The sequence below is a fragment of the Pristis pectinata genome, chromosome 18 (assembly GCF_009764475.1).
Source record: "Pristis pectinata isolate sPriPec2 chromosome 18, sPriPec2.1.pri, whole genome shotgun sequence".
Taxonomy (NCBI): Eukaryota; Metazoa; Chordata; class Chondrichthyes; order Rhinopristiformes; family Pristidae; genus Pristis; species Pristis pectinata.
The window spans coordinates 30,791,805-30,810,951 of NC_067422.1; the positions used below are offsets into that span (position 1 = coordinate 30,791,805).

General features: G+C 38.2%; 1 protein-coding gene across 3 annotated transcripts in view; it reads left to right on the top strand.

The window, feature by feature from the left end:
• Window positions 1-19,147, top strand: part of map2k4a (mitogen-activated protein kinase kinase 4a) — a 103,888-nt gene that overhangs the window by 62,749 nt on the left and 21,992 nt on the right. For all 3 annotated transcript variants that reach the window (XM_052032920.1, XM_052032922.1, XM_052032921.1), the window contains exons 2-6: window positions 1,093-1,267; window positions 3,633-3,752; window positions 6,183-6,302; window positions 7,112-7,163; window positions 10,205-10,332. In XM_052032920.1, coding sequence (XP_051888880.1) covers window positions 1,093-1,267; window positions 3,633-3,752; window positions 6,183-6,302; window positions 7,112-7,163; window positions 10,205-10,332 — 595 coding nt within the window. The remainder of the gene's footprint in view (window positions 1-1,092; window positions 1,268-3,632; window positions 3,753-6,182; window positions 6,303-7,111; window positions 7,164-10,204; window positions 10,333-19,147) is intronic.

The following is a 19,147-nucleotide window of genomic DNA, read 5'->3' on the forward strand; positions in this document are numbered from 1 at the left end:
GGCTGGCATGGATGAGATGGCCTGTAAGGACCAGTTTCTGTGCAGTACATTTATATGGTTATAAAATAAACAAAAATATTGGTCATCAACAATGTGGAGCAGCAAAGGAAACATCAAACCAGTCTTTAACGTGAAAAATATATTTCACAATGAAACGAGAACAAAGTAAACACTATTGAGACACCATGATCCCATATTTAAAAACTCATGTGATTTAGAATGAGGGAAGAGGCATACACAAAGAACTTGAATGGCAATGGAGTGATTGACAAGGTGGGAAATACAAAGACGTTAGGAAGGAAAAGACACAATAGAAGTTGATTATCAAGGAACTTAAATGCAAGATATTTTACAGACAGAAGTAAAATTTGAAAAGAGAATAGATTGCTGTAGAAAAGACACAATTTGCAGGCAGCAATAACAAAATGCCAGATGGATTTGAACATGACATTATTGCATTTCAATATTTTTAGCAAGATGGAATGAAAAAGTGTTGAGCTTGTGCTGAACTTGTACTAGACTAACCTTGGGGTGCAGTATATCATTTCAGTCACCATTATTGCAAAGAAAAATATGGAGGCACAGTGAGGATGTCAAAATACTGAAAGCAATTGCACTGATGGCAGCACAAGGAAGAGTTTGAACATTTTGGTAAAGCATGAACAAATGCACATGTACATCAGTGCGTCTGCACCACCTCTGCCCAAATGGTAGTTTGTCTTCTCATTAAATCAGAGGAAACAGTATTGAAACTCTTCATGACTGTACTTTTGAAATGGTAATCTGATTGCATATGATGATGATGCCTGCTTAAGAAAATAGCCTTGTTGTTACAACACCGTTGGATGAGAAGTCTAAGTGAGCTAGTTTCTATAGAAAGAGAGCAAAAAGGAATGAGTGATTACACATTAGTTGTGCACAGACTTCCGTCTATTATCATAGTTTTGTTTTGCAAGAAGTAGAAGAACTAAAGTAATATTTCTAAACAGCTACAATAGAGGAAGCTTATTAAAGCAGTATGGATTGTAATTGGTCATTAATAAATTTCTAAAGATTTGATGACCAACGACCATTCTTGAAATCCTTTTTCAGAGAGAGGCTGCGGACTCATAGCATTGAATCCTCAGGAAAATTGAAGATCTCTCCAGAACAATTGTATGACTTCACTGCAGATGACCTCAAGGACCTTGGGGAAATAGGACGTGGAGCCTACGGTTCTGTGAACAAAATGATCCATAACCCAAGCGGACAGGTTATGGCAGTGAAAGTAAGCATTAAAATACAAGTTCTGTGATAAGCTTGACATGCTTCTGAAAGATAAATAGGAAATTCATTTATTAAAATGAGCTTTACAAAACTTAAACACTTAACAGCTTTGTTTTCAAATTCTTTCTGAACTTTTCCTTCACATTATCTACATTTTATGCAGTCAGCACGAGTGTACCAGATCTGAGCTATCAGTCTGAACTGCTTCCAATTTGTGCAAAGTAAAATCAGTCACTAAGAAGCACACTTCCACTTTATTCCTGTAGCTTATTTTCAGTTTCAGACAACATCTTTATTGCAATGATGTGATTTCCATCCCAGCACCCCCACCCCATCCCACCCCCTGCAGTTTTCCAAAGTAATCGCATTTGTAACCCTTGTCTTTGACGATTTGTACTAGCTTGTGGGTGGAATGTTTACGTCTGATCTGCTTTCACAAGAAGTGGGTTGAAACTGTCCTTTAGGACATTAAACCACCAGAACATGTACACATTCATCCAAGGTGAACACATTCAACCCACTGGCATAAGAAGGAAAAAGACATTTAACATACTGCACACTACAAATGTAGCATAATTTGCAAATCCCTAATTTCTGTTGAGTTTAGTTGTAACTGAAAAAATTACTTCAGTTTGATTCTTTAATAAATTATGTGCATTCTTAAGCTGCTGATTGTAGCATCAGCAGGAGCTTAGTGCCTTTTGGACAGGTCATCCTAAATTACTGTCTATTTATTATGAGCTTCATTCCCTCTGATACCCTGATGATTCAGTACAATAAAAGCTAGACTACAGTACACATGAATTTGCATTTAAATAGTCTGATGTGCATTTCATACTTAAGCTTCAATTGAGTTTGATTTCCAAATCTTGAAGTGCAAGTCACTTTTGATATTTCTAACATTCCCCTTTCATGAAAAACTATTCAATTTATGCAGTAAACTCTTTATGCTGTGTATGTAGATCAGATTGCAGTGCACCCTTTTGCCAGTTTGCATTACCAACTTCCTCCCTTTCATGTTGTTTGAGATCTGCTGGTGCCATCATGTTTTACAGCCAGCTGCAGGCAGACTAAAACTGTCAGAACTCACTAAAACTAATTGCCAAGAAGGCATGTATTGCATAGAACTACATAAAATTTATAGCCCAGGGAGCATAACATTCAACCCAACCATCCATGCCAGAATTAAGCTGCCTTCCACTTAACCTCATTTGATCTACTTATCTGGCTTGTCCTTTTCCCTTGTGTACATAGCTGGTGTGCCTTTAAATTTATCTGTTTGTATTAACCACTCCGTATGGTAGCAAGTTTCATGTTCTGCCCACACTCCAGGGAAATTGTTTATTTTTTGAGTTTATATGTGACTATCACAATTAATGGTTTTTACGATCCTTAAAGCAGCAAGTTTAAGTCTATTGGTCTTGGTCAATGACTATTGGTCTTGTGTATGCCTTGCACATAGTAAAAGCATTGATAGCTTACTGTGATCCCATTATTCTGGTCATTTTATGTTACCTTCAGCCAGCCCTCATGCCTGTGATTAATTTAATATGACCCCCTTACTCCTCTGACAAGCTGCTTTCAATAATGCCCAAAGATTCATCTGGCAGGAGAGGTTGTGTAGCACTACAACTTAGCATTAAACTTGCTGTGACTCAGTAACAGTGATAGCTAGGAAGACGAGTTATTACAGTGTATGGTCCAGTGTTGTCAGGTGATGCTATTACAGATATGTTCAAAAGAAAACCAGCAGGAGACCAATTGACGACAGACACCAGCAATTGAACCTGTGCACTCTCGCTCTCTCTCAACTTAACCATTAAAGAGTTTTTCTGTTGTATTTGATGGATTCATTCAACAGAACTTGCTTATTTTGGATTATTCACAGACTTTTTTCCCTAATAGTTAGAAGGCAACAAATGTGAAATGCAATTGAAGTGCATGATATAACTTACCATTTAGGACGTAGTTTTGCTGGTGAAGCAGAAAGGAACAGGCTACCTAAAAGAATATTTAAACCAGCAGAGGATTATTTTATCAGTTGGAAGATTATAAGTAACTGTAAGAACAAAATGTAGATTATTTTGATTAACACAAGTGTATTTATTAAAACTAGTTTTTCATATAGTTTCCCACCTGTTTATTGGATTATTAAAGATTTGGCTTAAAGTGCCCAACTTCATATAAATGTTGCTGAAAAAGCATACACAAGTACAGAGAAAAAAGATAATAAGTCTACCCATAACATTTGGATTTTAAGCTGCAGAAGAAGGTCACAACAGTTCACTTAATAAAAATGGATCACCTTGTAGCTGCATTGAAAGTTTTGCTGTGACAATTTTTCTAATGTTTTCTGTTCCTTTCAGCGAATTCGATCAACGGTGGATGAGAAGGAACAGAAACAACTTTTGATGGATTTAGATGTTGTAATGAGGAGTAGTGATTGTCCATATATCGTTCAGTTTTATGGCGCACTCTTCAGAGAGGTGAGAAAATTGAGAAAAGGTGTTTGATCTTTGACCTTTAATAATGCAAATTCTGTAAGAGCTTTTGGTAACAAAGTCTAATTAAACTGATGTTCAAATGGGAAATCTTAACCTGTAGTCACCGGAAAAATTTGTACGATATAGTTTTAAAAAAAGCACCCAGAGACTGTTCAGATCACTTTCTTATTTGCATTACAGTCTTAGTTGCTTATGTTTCAAATTCCCAACAAAAGCAATGCTGGAAAAATCACAGCAACTGTAAAAGGAAAAGACAGGGTAATGTTTTCAGTAGAACTCTGTCCTATTTGTAGGATAAATCAATATTGAAATGGATTTGGACAAAATGAGGCACAGGTTGTTGGATGAAATAAAAGAATATTTCACTGAGTCAGTATAAAAATATCAAAAACATTAATAGATGACAAAGTGGAAGAGAATTGAATGTGGGAAAGGGTGGGGAAACTGAGGAGAAAGCAAGTCTATGGCGCATTTGGGTGCTGATGAAAATCGTGGCATATATACACAGCAGTCTAAAAACCAAGGATACAATCCCATTTCCAAAAATGGGAAGGCTTGGATTTATCCTTGTAACATTTGTTCATATTGCAGTTCATTCGTAGAGATGTCTAATCCCATAACACTTTCGAATAAATGGGGCAATATCTTTAGTAACTTAAATCTAAGTAGACATACTGGATTTAATGCAAATCAAGAAACTGCAGATGCAGAAATCTGAAATAAAAACAGATAACGTTGGAAAGACCCTTCATCTTCTGTCCGAAACATTAACTCTGCTTTTGTATTTCAACAGATGCTCCTAATCTGCTGAGTCTTTCCAGCATTTTCTATTTTTATATTGTATTTAGTATCCTAACATTTGATGATATGCATACAAATAGATGATTGGGGAGTCGTGGGCTGGCTGGATTGTCCAATGGTTTATAGCCACGTGCCACTGGTTGCTAACCCTGCGTTAGAAGGATAGACCCCAAAGTGCACTCCAAGCAGCTTGCCATTCAGAATCAGCTTTATAATTAGTCTTGTATGACATGAAATTTGATTTGCAGCAGCAATACAGGGCAAAGACACAAAATTGCTATAAATTACAAAATAAATAGTGCAGAAAAAGGAATAATGAGGTAGTGTTCATGGGTTAATGGACTGTTCAGAAATCTGATAGCAGAGAGGAAGAAGCTACTTCTGAATCACTGAGTGTGGCTCTTCAAGCTCCTGTACCCCCTCCCCGATGGTAGTAATGAGAAGAGGGCATGTCCCAGGTTCTGAGGGTCCTTGATGATGGATGCTGCCTTCTTGAGGCACCACCTCTAGAAATGTTCTTGATGGTGGGGAGGGCTGTGCCCATGATGGAAATGGCTGAATCTTCAACTTTCTACAGCCCCTTGCGATCTTGTGCATTGGAGCCTCCATACCAGGCTGTAGTGCAACCAGTCAAAATATTCTCCACCATGCATCTCTAGAAATTTGCAAGAGTCTTTGGTAACATACCAAATCTCCTCAAACTCCTAACGAAGTAGAGCCACTGGCGTGCCTTCTTTGTGATTGCACCAATGTGTTGGGCCCAGGATAGATCCTCCAAGATGTTGACACCCAGGAACTTGAAGTTGCTCACCCTTTCCACTGCTGACCCCCTCAATGAGGACTGTGTGTGTTCTCCCCAGTTCCCCTTCCTGAAGTCCACAATCAATTCCTTGGTCTTGCTGATGTTTGTCATCATCGTGTAGGGAAATCTCATGACTAGTCCTTGTATGGGCTGATGATGTCTCCTAGATGATTGGCACAGAAGATCAAGGTAATATTTCTTGGCTGCATCTATCCTTGCTGGGGAGGGTGTCATCATACCTACCCCTCACTGCAAATGAGGGCACAGTTGAGAAATGATAGCCAGGTTCTGGAAGGAAAAGTGAATTTGAAAAATGTTTTAAAAATTAAAGCCTGGCATTTATTTAATTGTCTAATATTTTGGTTAAATTATATAGCAGTATTAACCAAATTCATTCTTATCCCCCACGTCTCAACTCCTGTGGCAATTGTGGTTATGTATGGTTGCCAGATTTCTTGTAATAATCAGATTCAACAATAAAATGTACTACTGTTTTGTTCTGTTTACATTGCTTACGATGTTTGCTACTTTTTTTGAGCTAGTTAATGATTTTTATTCTGAAGATGATGTGTAAAGTAGGTGATCAAGACAGAAATTGCAAGCTTGATATCTTAAGTAATATTAGTATATTGTTCTGTGGTATATTTTGAGAGACGTGTCATAACACTGCAATAAAACATACTGTCTTGCGAGACTGAAGGCATACATTTTCTCTCAGTCGACTCATAAACCCAAAGAGTGGTTATTATGTGTGCCAAATGTCACTTTTCAGGAGGATAAATCTGATCCTTGAGTCTGTATCTTTTCAGGGCGATTGTTGGATATGTATGGAGCTCATGTCTACCTCATTTGACAAATTCTACAAATATGTATATGGTGCATTAGATGATGTTATCCCAGAGGAAATCTTAGGCAAAATCACATTAGCTGTAAGTAACTGTTTAGTTTTAAAGTTGTTGCAAGTATAATCTCTGCAATTAATGTTCCATAATGTAATATATAACTGCCAAGGTTTGGAGTAAATGTATTAATTTATTTCTGATTAAATGTCAACCTGCATTATTGTTTGCCAGAAATCGGTTGGTTCCCCTGTACGTGAATTTAAAAGAAAATCTATTGTATATTTAACTGGTAAAACAGCAGTTTGCCTTTCTAGCATTTTTAACAGCAAACTGCATCACGGGGCTAAATATGGATAATTTTAAATTTTTAAAAAATTGGCACAGTCAAAGAACAAGTTAACAGGTGACCAAAAGTTTAGTTAGTTTGGTGGATTTTGAGGAGCCTCGTCGAGGAAAAAGGTAGAAAGTGGGGTTTGGGTCGAAAATTCTGAAACTACACTGAGTCATTAATGGAATCATTAATCATTAATTAAATCATGGGTGCGAGAGAGGCCAGAAGCAGGACAGTGCAGAAATCCTGATTGGCTTTGCAGCTAGTTCTAGCTAGCTGTTGCAAATACTAATGTTCCATAACTAAATTCAACCAGAAAGCACAGAGGACCATTGATGGATTTTCCAGCCAACTTGGGTATTTTGAAAAGAATTCTGGAGAAATAAAATTGCTTATTTTGATATTGGTGGCTTTATTGAGAATGGTGGCTGACAGTTAGAAAACAAAAAGTATAATCTCTTGTACCATAGAATATTTGTGTTTGATAATTGAGATTGTGATCAGTGTTAATGTACTATTTTATAACAATCCTGCACGATACTAATATTCATCTGCTCTCTTCCAGACTGTGAAAGCACTTAACTATTTAAAAGAAAACTTGAAAATAATTCACCGAGGTAAGTGTTTAGGTGATACTTTCAAAAGAAAGATGGGCTTTACTAACTCATCAGCTGTTGGGGAGCTCAGTGGTGCAGCAAATAGAGCTGCTGCCTCAGAGTACCAGAGACCTGGGTTCAATCCTGACCTCGCATGCTTTCTTTAAGGATTCTGCACATTCTCCTTGTGACTGTGTGGGTCTCCTCCAGGTGCTCTGGTTTCCTCCCACATCACAAAGATATGTGGGTCATTAAGTTAATTGGCCACTGCAAATTGCCCCTGGTGTGTAGGTGAATAGTAGAATCTGGGTGGAGTTGGTAGAATGGGATTAATGGAGGATCAGTGTAGAAGAGTTCTTGATGGTTGAGATGCTCCAGTTGTGGCCTTTCCAAAAGCCTTTATAATTGCAGGAAGATTTCCGCGCTTTGGTATTCCAAACACTTTACAAAGCCAACATACAATTTGCCTTTCTGATTACTTGTTTTACCTACATGTTAACTTCCTGTGTTTCTTAAAGCAGTGTCTCCATTAACACTATTTAAAGTTTATTCTTTTCTATTTTTCCTACCATAATGATTAACCTTGCATTTTTCCACGTTATGCTCCCATCTGATACTGGCTTGGTTACTTGCTTAATCTTTTGTCCCTTTGTAGACAGCTCTGGCACCTCGATATTAAAACTTCCAAAGCTGAAAATTATCTGTCACTGGTTTATTACCCTTTAGCCAATCTTCTCTCTTTGCTAATATTGCCTTTAACACTCTAAGCCATTTAAAAAAAAAATCAACCTTTTGTATGACACCTTATCAGATGTGTTATGAAATTATTGATCAATTACATTTGGTAGTTCTCCCTTATAACTAGCCAGGTTGATACCGTCAATAAATCTCAGATTTGTCTGTAACTATTGCCCTTGCATAAAAGTGTATTGATTCTGCCTAACCATATTATGATTTTCTCAGTGCCCTGTCATCATGACCTTAATGGTTTCCAGTATTTTTCTAGCAACTAATATCAAGCTTGAATGTGATCCCTTGCAATCCATTGTTATCATTCCAGAATCTAGAGAACTTGGGGAGATCTGTTCCAATGCATATGTTATTTGCAGATACTACATGATAGCTAGGATATTGGGCATTCATTCGAAGGGATTTACCAGCCTTCAGTTCCCAAATGATTTGGACTGCTGGCTGAGGAAGGAAGCTTGGTTGAAATTTTTGGTGAAAATATTAAAATTAGGATTTGTCTCCAAAAATCAACCCTTAAGAAAGTAAACCTTTTTTGAACAAGTTGATTTCTGGCTGAGTGGGGTTGAAGGTTCCGGGCCAAATCTGCCATTTTCACTGTGGTTAAACTGAGTAGTCTGAGGCTGTGCATTTCTGCCCACATGCTAATTATGGAATGATGCCAGGCATGTGGGAGTCCTAATTAAGTCTGTCTTTTCAACCACTCTGGAGGAACTCTGGTTAAGGATGCTTCAACTCCATAAAAGGTTTTCTTTTAGAAATATACTTAAAATGATGAATGTACTTAGAGTGTGGAAATGCTGAGACAGAGGAATCTAGATGTGCTAGTTTATAGAATGCAGTGCAGGCATAGAATGCAGTTTAAAAACAAAAAGTATATTGAACATTATTGCAATGATTAATGGAGTATAAGCATAATGAACTCTTCCTGCAATCGTCCAAGTCTTTGGGGCTCAACCTGGAGTACTGAGTAGAGCTTTGGTCTTGATTTCTAATGGAGACTTCCTTGCCTTGAAGGCACAGCAGAGATCCACTAAGTTGTATGAGGTTGGTGGGAAAGAGATCAAATACAATTGGCTTATCACTGGAGTTTACAAGGATAAGAGAGAATCTCATTGAGACAAGGAATTTTGAGAGGAACTAACAGGCTTAGTTTCTGAGATGATACTTAAGGGTGAAGATTACGGAGAAAGGAAGCATGGTCTCGATATGGGGTCAAATACTTACAACTGAAGTGAGAAATTTCTTCTTCTTAGAGGATTCTGAATCTGGAATTCTAAAGCAGGCCATGTATGCTCATTTGTAAAGGACATTGAGTCGCCTGGGACTACTCACTGGAATTCAGAAGAATGAGACGGGATCTTATAGAAACATAAAATTATGAAAGGGATAGATAAGATAGAGGCAGGAAGGTTCTTTCCACTGGTAGGTGAGACTAGACTTAGGGGACATAGCCTCAAGATTCGGGGGAATAGATTTAGGATGGAGATGAGTAGAAACTGCTTTTCCCAGAGTAATGAATCTGTGGAATTCTTTGCTCAAGTAAGCAGTAGAGGCTACCTCATTAAATGTATTTAAGGCACAGTTAGATAGATTTTTGCATAGAAGGGGAATTAAAGGGTTATGGGGAAAAGGCAGATGGGTGGAGCTGAGTCCACGGCCAGATCAGCCATAATCTTATTGAATGGTGGAACAGGCTCGGTGGGCCAGATGGCCTACTCCTGCTCCTATTTCTTATGTTCTTATGTTGAGACTGATCAGTTTTTTAGTACTGAGATTGAGGGATCTAACAATTAGATGGGAAAGTGGACCTGACATGCAGGATTAGCTTTGCTCTTGTTGAATGGACGAGCAGGGTTAGGCCCATGTGACCTGCTCTTAATTCTATTTCTTATATTCTGGTATCTCTGCCCAGTGGTCTATGTAAGCTGACTCTCTGATGTTATAAGTCATAAGTGCAGAACAAAAAATGAAATGGGTCAAAAAAAGAGAAACTTGGTGTATTTTGCCTTAGAGAAGACAATTTAGCACTCTTCATTAATTGAAAGTGGCCAGTATATATAGCTTTACAGATTAAATATTTTAAGTAAACATTTTACATTTACCCACTGAACGTTGGAGAAGCTCTGTTTCACTGAGTAGTTGGCTCTATTGCTATTATGAGCAGTATTTAAAGTACTCATTGGATATGTGCATATTGGTAGCATTTATCCTCTGCAGTGAAGCATTTTAATTCTGGTCTATTTTTAAAGAAAGTTTTGTTCTTTCAAAGACAAATTTTATTGCATTATGTTGATAAAATGTTTGTTTTACAGATATCAAGCCTTCCAATATTCTTATGGACAGAAATGGCAATATTAAACTCTGCGATTTTGGTATTAGTGGACAACTAGTAGATTCTATTGCCAAAACGAGGGATGCAGGATGCCGACCATACATGGCAGTAAGCCAAGATATTTGTTTTTCAATTGTTATCCCCAAGTCATCTGAGCTTTTTATTGATAATTTGAGATAAACTTGTCTTTTTGTTTTTGGCCCCACAAGCCCCTCTTCTAAGGGAAATAGGTTCTCCCTCTTGACCCTAAGCAGGCTTCTCACAATTTCAAATACTTTGGAACCACTGAGGCAAGGAGGAGATATAATTACAGTAAACAATTACAGTCCAATCAATCTCTCCTCATAACGATAAGTCTTCAGCCCTGGAAATATCATCGTAATTCTCTATGTCCCCTCTAGTGCTACCCTTCCTATCATGTGCCTAGATCTGTACATTGTACACCCTAGCCGTGGCCTAACTAGCATTTTAGCATGATCTCTGATCTTGTATTGACCAAAATATAGGCAAGTGTTCCATTACCCCCTTAACCATCTTTTCTACCTGTCCTATCACAGCTCTGATTCCACCTATCACCTACTAGCCTCTATCCCACCCCTCCCTCATACTGTAATATACTGACAACCTTTCCTCTTTCCTCTCAGTCTTGATGCAGGGTCTTGACCCAGAACCATTAACTTGAACTTTGTGCCTCCACAGATGCTGCTTGACCTGCTGAGTTCTTCCAGCATTCTGTTTAGTGTTATGAAACCAGATGAGGGTGGGTGGAGGGGTGGATGATGAGCAGAAGGAATCAGGTGGGGAAGGGGAGAGGAAATGAAAATGTCAGCAAATTAAATTTAATCTGGAGAAGCGCAAGGTAATGCATGTTGTTTCTTTGCCCACCTGAAGGTCCACTGATATATTCCTATAGCTTATAACTTGCTATATCACTAATCTACCATTCTGCTAATTTTGCCATAGTCTGCAGAATTCTTGATCATGACCTTTACAGATGAGTCCAGATACTTGATACATATACCTGAAAGCAATCCAACATTTAATCTTGTAGAACGCTGCTACATACAGTCTTTTAGTCATCTAAAATCACTTGAAGCATTACCTATTGCATTCTGTCACTGACCCATTTTTGCATCCAACTTGGTGCAATGCCTTCACTTTCATATAGTAAAAATATATTCTTATAATTCATCCTTTGTGATGATTATGAGCAGAGTCTCCTGCTTCTGTTTTCCCTATTTAGATAAGCCCAGACCAAAGATTACCTTAGTCTCCACTCAAATGTCTTGACTAATTTATAGACTCCAATTTCTACTAAAGTTGAATGTTATAAATGGTATGAAATATCATTGCTTTAACTGAAATAGCATTTTGTAAGAACATAGTTTTATTTTGCTGAGTATTTTATACTCTGAGCTGGTGTGAAAAAGAGATCTGGGGAATGATTATGTCCATTCTTGTTAAAGTACCAAATATAAAATAAAAATTGCAAATTATTTTGACTCAGCATTGTGTGTGAATGGCATGACATGTTCACTCTTTTGGCTTGCTCATGTCTACTAGCCTTTTGGCTATGATATCAGAGTGACAGTACTCCATACAGAGAGTACTTAAAACTCTGTTCCTGCCATTCAAGGAGGAGCATGCTTAATGCTGTCTGCAATGTTGAACTGATGAGTTCAGTTATAACTATGAATTTAATAGTTTCAATTTAAGCAGGCTATGATAAATGTAAAACTTTGTTCCATATGAAAGATATTGATGGGGTTGTGAAATTGTAGATTTTTTTTGGTGCAGTAAAGGCCAATTGTTTAATTGTCCACAGAAGTGTATTTTTGACTAACTGCATATAATAACTTCTAAGGGAGGAACAAAAAAAAATAGATTTTGAAGAAAAACTCTAAAATGGCCTGTTGAAAGGCAATTAGTTGGGCAAATTCATTTAGGAGTTTGTTCACTGAACTTTCCCAAGCCTTTTGTTTTGATGGGTTTCAGATTCCATGTTTGTCTATTTCTAAGATAGTTGTGTTTTATCAACCCTTCATTCATTTGTTATCTAAATGGACAGAGGCTGCAAATGAATGAAGTTCACAGGGATCTAGGTATTCTAGTGCATAAATCCCAAAAAGTTAGCATGCAGGTCCAACAAGTAGTTATGAAGGCAAACAACATGTTGCCCTCCATTGCAAAAAGGATTGGAGTTTAAGAATAGGAAGATTTTGTTGCAGTTGAGCAGAGTATTGGTAAGGCCACACCTGGGATACTGTGCACAGTTTTGGTCCCCTTGCATAACAAGGATATGGTAGCATTAGGAGCAGTCCAAAGGAGATTCACCAGGCTAATTATTGTGTTCTATCAAGAGAGGCTAGACAGTTTAGGTCTGTATTCCTGGAGTTCAAATGAATGAGGGGTGACCTAAGAGAGCTTGAAAGTGTAGATGTTGAGATGTTTTCACTAGTGGGAGAGTCACGAACAAGGGGACATTGCTGTAACGTAAGGGGCACGCCATGTAAGTGCTTAGAAATTACTACTTTTAGGAATCTGGAATCCCTCCAGATTGTTTGTTGTCTTAATAGCAATGCTGTTGTTGGCCTCAATATTGCTCTTCAAGATGATATAAATAATCCTCTAAGATTCATGCTGCTGATTTCCTGATAGCCTCTTTGCTGAAATTCAGAGTGCAGCAATGGAAATTGTTAAATGTCAATATTGATGGAAGTACATTTACTGCTCGAACCGTTTAAATGATAGAAAATTTCTAGTGTGATTTGTTTTGCATTTAAATTTGGTATCCCTTAACCATCGTAGTAAAATGAACTTTTTTTTGCTGTATTGTTAATATTTTCATTATATTCCCAGTGGATTTGGGCCTTCTCCACCCCATGTTCTTGATAAAATCAGAACATTTTGTGGCCTCAAGTACAGTATCATTGTGTTCAACTAGCATATTGGTGATGTCAGATTTTCAGTGGAATGTACTGAATTTGTAATTAGGCAGTTAATCTGGAGTTTTATATTGTAAAAAATCTTGCTTGTTGCTGATCTCATGAAGGAATATTCTGTACTGAAAATAGTATTATTAAAGCATGCAGACTGTGACTTGGTTTTGTGGCTGACCCTTAGTTTCCTATCAAAATTTGGTAACCTTTTGACTAGTCATTCTTGCCTTTGTACTTCTGCCTAATGAATAAATGACTTAATGTTCATTATGCAACATTCCCAGTCCAAGTGAGCTCAGGAAAAAGGCATGTGTCTCTTATTGTAATGTGCTGCTTCCTGTTTGATACAATAAATATCTATCCTGGATTAGGCTTTGTTTAAAACTTCTACCCAAGTGGGGTAAAATACATTTTGCATATGAACTTGACCCTTTGTCATTCTTTGAACTTTAGGTAAATACAATATTCATAAAATATTTGAGCCTAAGCTGAAATATTTAATGGTGTATTTCAATTGTAGTTCACTTTTCTAACTGTAGTAAACACGATACTAGTGTTGTTTTCACCTTTGCTGGAAGAATCATCATTTGTTGAAGCCAAATCGGCTTTGTATTTACTAAGTGTAGACATGACCTAAGCTTTGGAACCAAGTACTTTATTGTGGGCTCAGTACCAACTGATGTAATGTTCTAAGTTTAGCCAGTAGAAGCCCTAAACTGAGATGACTTCATTCGCTCTATTCAACTTCTGAATGAGTGAGCAGAGGTATTTTTTTTCATCTTGAACTACTCAAGTATTGAGATGACATCATTGGCATCTCTTTGATAAAGTAAATTTTGCTCACAGCATTAAAATTTCAGGAATTGCTATGTACTATGATGATGTCAGCAGTGTGGATTACAGCCATGCTGCCTTCAGTTGCTGTGGAAAAATCATGCAGTATTGACTACTAATAGATGTCTATGTAATCATCTCAATTTCTGAAAATATATAGTTTATTCTGAAATTCAATAATTTTTATCTGAATGTTTTATGGATATATGAAATGTAATTGACACCAAGAATTTAAGAATATAGCTTTAGAAAATGGGTAGTTCAAATTTATCAGCTGCAAGCTTGCAGACTTTACAAGGTAGGCATGGAATAAAAGCAATGACTACTTGAAATGCCCAACATTTTAGATAGTACAATAAAATTCTTGATAATCCCCTATCTGACCATTCGGTAATGCTGATGAATCAACATCTTGCTCAGCAGGTAATGTTTGCTATGCTCCCTTTTGACTCATGGGAGTGTGAGATCCAAGGCCCCCCTTCCACTCATCGGGGCTCCATTTCCCATGCTCCCTTTTAAATGTACCTGGTTTACTGAGAAATTTATTACAATAATGTGTAACCTATAAAGTAAGTGAATTAAAACTCTGTTGGGGTAGTAATGAGAATAACATCCAATAGTCAGTCCCTAGTGTGCCAGTTCATTGGAATTTTGCTTTTTCTCCAGAGAGAGCAGTTAACAGAGCTAATGGTTGAAGTCCATGATCATCAGTGAGAACAAATAAATCTTCTAAGTCTGAACGAGCTGGTAGCTATTTATTTTATCGAAATATTGCAATTTGCTTATGGAAAATGTAGACTTAAAAGGTGCTGCATTTTCAAAACTGACTATTTTACAGTATTTTGATTCTGAGGATAGTTTTATATCCTATTTTTAGACAATTTGCCCTTTCTTTCCTTAATATTGATACTGTCATTAAGCTGTAGGTAGTCCCTAAATTATTTTCCTTGAACTCTGTGCAAGTACAATTTTGCTCAATGATAAATGTGAGGATGAGTAAAGAAAATGATTCCTGGTTTCCTGCTGTACAGCAGTATTTATTTAGTGAAATCGCAAGATTAAAGGACCTGATAAACTTTATAAGCATTTGACAGACACTGAGCAGGAAGTAAGAACAAAGTTTATGAATAGTCAAAGGTGAGTAAGCTTGTGAGTCCTTTGGAGAGGGGAGTCAGCAAGACTTAGATTTGGAAGGGAATTCCAAAATCCAGCAGAAGACTGGGCAATGTCAATTGTGGAGATGATTGAAACAATAATAGATAGAAGAGATTCTGAGTGGCGCTGGTTATTAGGCTTAGAAAAGGTTACTTAGGTAAACATATTTGAGCATGTGGGGAAATTGGAAACCAGGTATGAAAATTGTAGTCATTTCGTTGAGAATGGATTCCACTGGGGGTTGGTATTGGCATACCATCCGAGAGTCTCGTTCTCATCCACAGAGCCTCCTGTCTGCTCCTCTAACCAATAAATCTCCTATCACTACCACTTGCCTCTTCTCCACACCCCCCCCCCCCCCCCCCACACCTTCCCTTCTGAGCCAAAGAGCCAGACTCAGTGCCCAAGACCTGACCGCTGTGGCTTTCCCCTAGTAGGTCATCCCCCCCACCCCCACAACATCTAAAACAATGTACTTGTTATTGTGGGGAACAGCCACAGGGGTACCCTGCACTGACTGCCTGTTCCCTTTCTCTCTCCTGACGGTCACCCAGCTATCTGTCTCCTGCAACTTAGGTGTGACTGCCTCCCCGTAACTCCTGTCTATCAACCCCTCAGTCTCCTGAATGATCCAAAGGTGCTCCAGTTCCCCAATATAGTCTGTAAGGAGCTGTAGCTGGATGCACTTCTTGCAGATGTAGTTATCAGAGACACTGGAGGTCTCCCTGACTTCCCACATCATGCAAGAAGAGTACACCACTGCACTGGGTGTCATTCCCACTGCTCTACCTGTGCAATAGTAAAGAGAACTTAACAGAACCTCACCTTAGCCTCCACCTCTTCACGCCTTAGTATCTTGAGCCAAATCCTCAGCTCCCCACTCTTACACAGGCCCACTGACACAATGGCTGCTCCAAAATGGCCGCTCCGCTTTACCCTACCTGCCTTTTATTGGCTGAGTTGCCATGCACTTAGCCGATCAGAAATAGCTTTTTCTTTAAACTGGCTCCTCCTGTCTGTTCTGGCTGCTGGAACTGCAAAAAAAAATTGTCTATCTGTTTAGAGTTTTAACTTTATTTTCTCTATTGACATATCTGTAAAATATTATTTTGTCTTATCCCTTGATGATTTCAGAGTTCCTTTATACCATTCTAATTGTGTTTGTGGCATTTCTCTTTATACTGTTTTTGTCATGCCCTTCTTGGTTACCTATTAGTTTAACGTATCCTTTGTCTCTGCCCTCACCTCTTAGCTGATGTCTTTATTCATCCAAGGACTCTCATGAGCGTTTAGTTTGTTCTTTCCCTCTAGCTGAATATATTTTTTCCACACCCTGTTTAAGGTACTTTTAAATGTTCCCCACTGTTGTCCTACACTGCTTTATCTTGCCAAGTCCTAAACCTCAGACCCTTCATTGATTTTTCACCAGTACTAAACTAGTTTTGTCATATTTTCAACTTCATTATCATCTTGAAGTGTATTAACTCATGATCTGCCACCCAGATGGTCCTCTACTTCTGTTTCTCTTATCTCTGCTGGTTCATTCCCCATTACCAGTTCAAAAAGGGAATCCTCCTCCATTATTGACCATTTTACATATTGAATGAGAAAGGTATCTTGTGTGCAATGAAGAAACTCTGTTCCCTAATCCCCTTTGTCCCCCTCTTCTGCCTAATTGATAGTGGGCTAATTGAAGTTCCCCCACAATTACTGTTGTTTTTTCATTTCCCTAATTTGTCTGCATATTTCCTCCAACTCCCTTCCCCTGTTAGGTGGTCTCAGAAGCTATGACTATTAATGTTATTGATCTTTTACTATCATATTCCTTTATTCTGTAGAGACTGCCACCATAGTGTCATGGCTAGTAGAGCTGCTGTTTCAAAGCTCCAGTGAGAGGAGTTCAATCATGACCTCTGCAATCTGTGCAGAGTTTGCGTGTTCTGTAACCACAAGTTTCGTCCAGGTGCTCCAGTTTCCTTCCACGTTCCAAAGAAGTGTGGGTTGGCAGGCTGGTTGGCTAGTATAAATTGCTATGTGTAAATGAGTGGTATATTCTGAGGGCTGTTGAAGGGAATGAGGAGGGAATAAAATGGGGTTAGTGTTGCATTAGCGTAAATAGATGCTTGATGTTTGGCATGGACTTGATGGACCAAAGGGCTTTTTCTACGCTATATAACTTGGACTTTATATTGACTTTTATTTCTGAAAATCAAAAAAAAACTGCAGATGCTGGAAATTTTAAATAAAAACAGAATCTGTGGGAAGGATAACAGTTAAAGTTCCAGGTTGAAAACAAAGGGTCTTAGATCTGTAGAGAGTTAACTTTCTCCCACAGACGCAGCCTGACCTACAGAGTATTTCCAGCATTTTCTGTTTTTTATTTAACATTTGTCTCATAGCTACTTCCCTTTTCATGCCATTGTGATCCTTAAGTAGTGTAACTTCGTCTCCTTCCCCCCCCACCACCACCAACCCCCCCCTCCCCCCCACCACCACCACCAACCCCCCTCCCCCCCACCACCCATTCTAAATATACCCTGCAATGTTTAATTCCCAATTCTAATTTACCACAACTGTGTCTGGTTCCTCCAACAAATGATTGCCTCCAGCTCCCTTATTTTATTATGGGCAACATGTGCCACTTCATGAGCAGTTTATTGCATTTGTAATAGGATTTCCTCTCATGATATTGTTAGCCATTTCTTTCAACTCCTGTTCTGTTACTGACTGGTCTCTTGCAATCAATATCCTTCCTTATTTTGCTATGCTTTCTTTATGTATTTTGTTCATATTTAGGCTGAATGTTTCTTCTAGACCCCTTGCTTTCTGCTAAGTTTAAAACATTTGTTACCTGACATTTTAATCTTTCCACTTGGTCACTTGTCTCATTCCAGACCTAGTGCCAGTATTCCATGACAAGAAGCCCCTCTTTCATACATCAGCCTGAGAGTCATCCTGATCTGTTTGCTTCAATGTCAGTTTTACTCAGGGCTTGGACAATAATCTAGGGCTATTTTCTAATACTTTTTCAGCAGGGTCCTCCCTTTTCCCAATTTCCTGAGAAACCCTTAGCCCTGGGACTAGGTGGGTGATGCATCTTGTGGGATTTTTATATGATTAAAAATATGCATTTGTTTGTGGTAGACATAAAGGCATGCATGCTGGGCTGCTATGATATATGGTAAATGTTGTTCAACTATGGACTGGCGTGTACAGTGATGTGCATCTGTTGGTCTGTTGGTGGTAAATGAGGGAGATGTGTTGCCCAACATACCAGTATGAACACTTTGCTCCTGGGATCTTTAATACACCACATATTTGCAATCTGATAATTCATTTCTGAAGTACTGTGTCAACATGCTTTGTATGCTAAGTTCTGGAATGGGGGGGGGGGGGGGGGGTTAAGCCCATAAGTTGTATGTAGATTTCAAAATGGCTGAATGCTGGTGATCTGCTCCATTTATTACAGTGCTGGTTCAATCATGTAGGGTATTATCAGAAGGGGTTTTGCGATAGTATCAAAATCATGATCAAACAGCTTCAGAGGCTGTATGTTCAGTTAATTCTGCATGGAGTGCCCCAATGAATGCATAGACAAGGGGTTGATTAGTTAGGTGAGCTCAGGGTGTCCATGCATTCATTAAGCCCCAGTGCATGTATTCCCCTGTCTGTTCACTATTTATTGGTGTAAAACTATAATGCTATCTTGAAGTGCTGTTATTTAAACTTGATTAAAAGTAGGACATTTTGCTGCCTTTACTTGCAAATCAGAGAATTAAGCTGACCTTTATAGACAATGCAAATTTGTAAAACAGATTATACAGTTTACAGTAAAATGAGCATAACTAAATTGGGTTTGCACAGGAAATTGCAGTCATTAACTTTTGGAATAAATTGTAAATTTTATGCCATATTGGAGTCCCATAAATTTTCCACATTAGGATTGTATTAATGTAGTTCTTTTATATCACAGAAAAATTTGTCTTTGAAGTTAG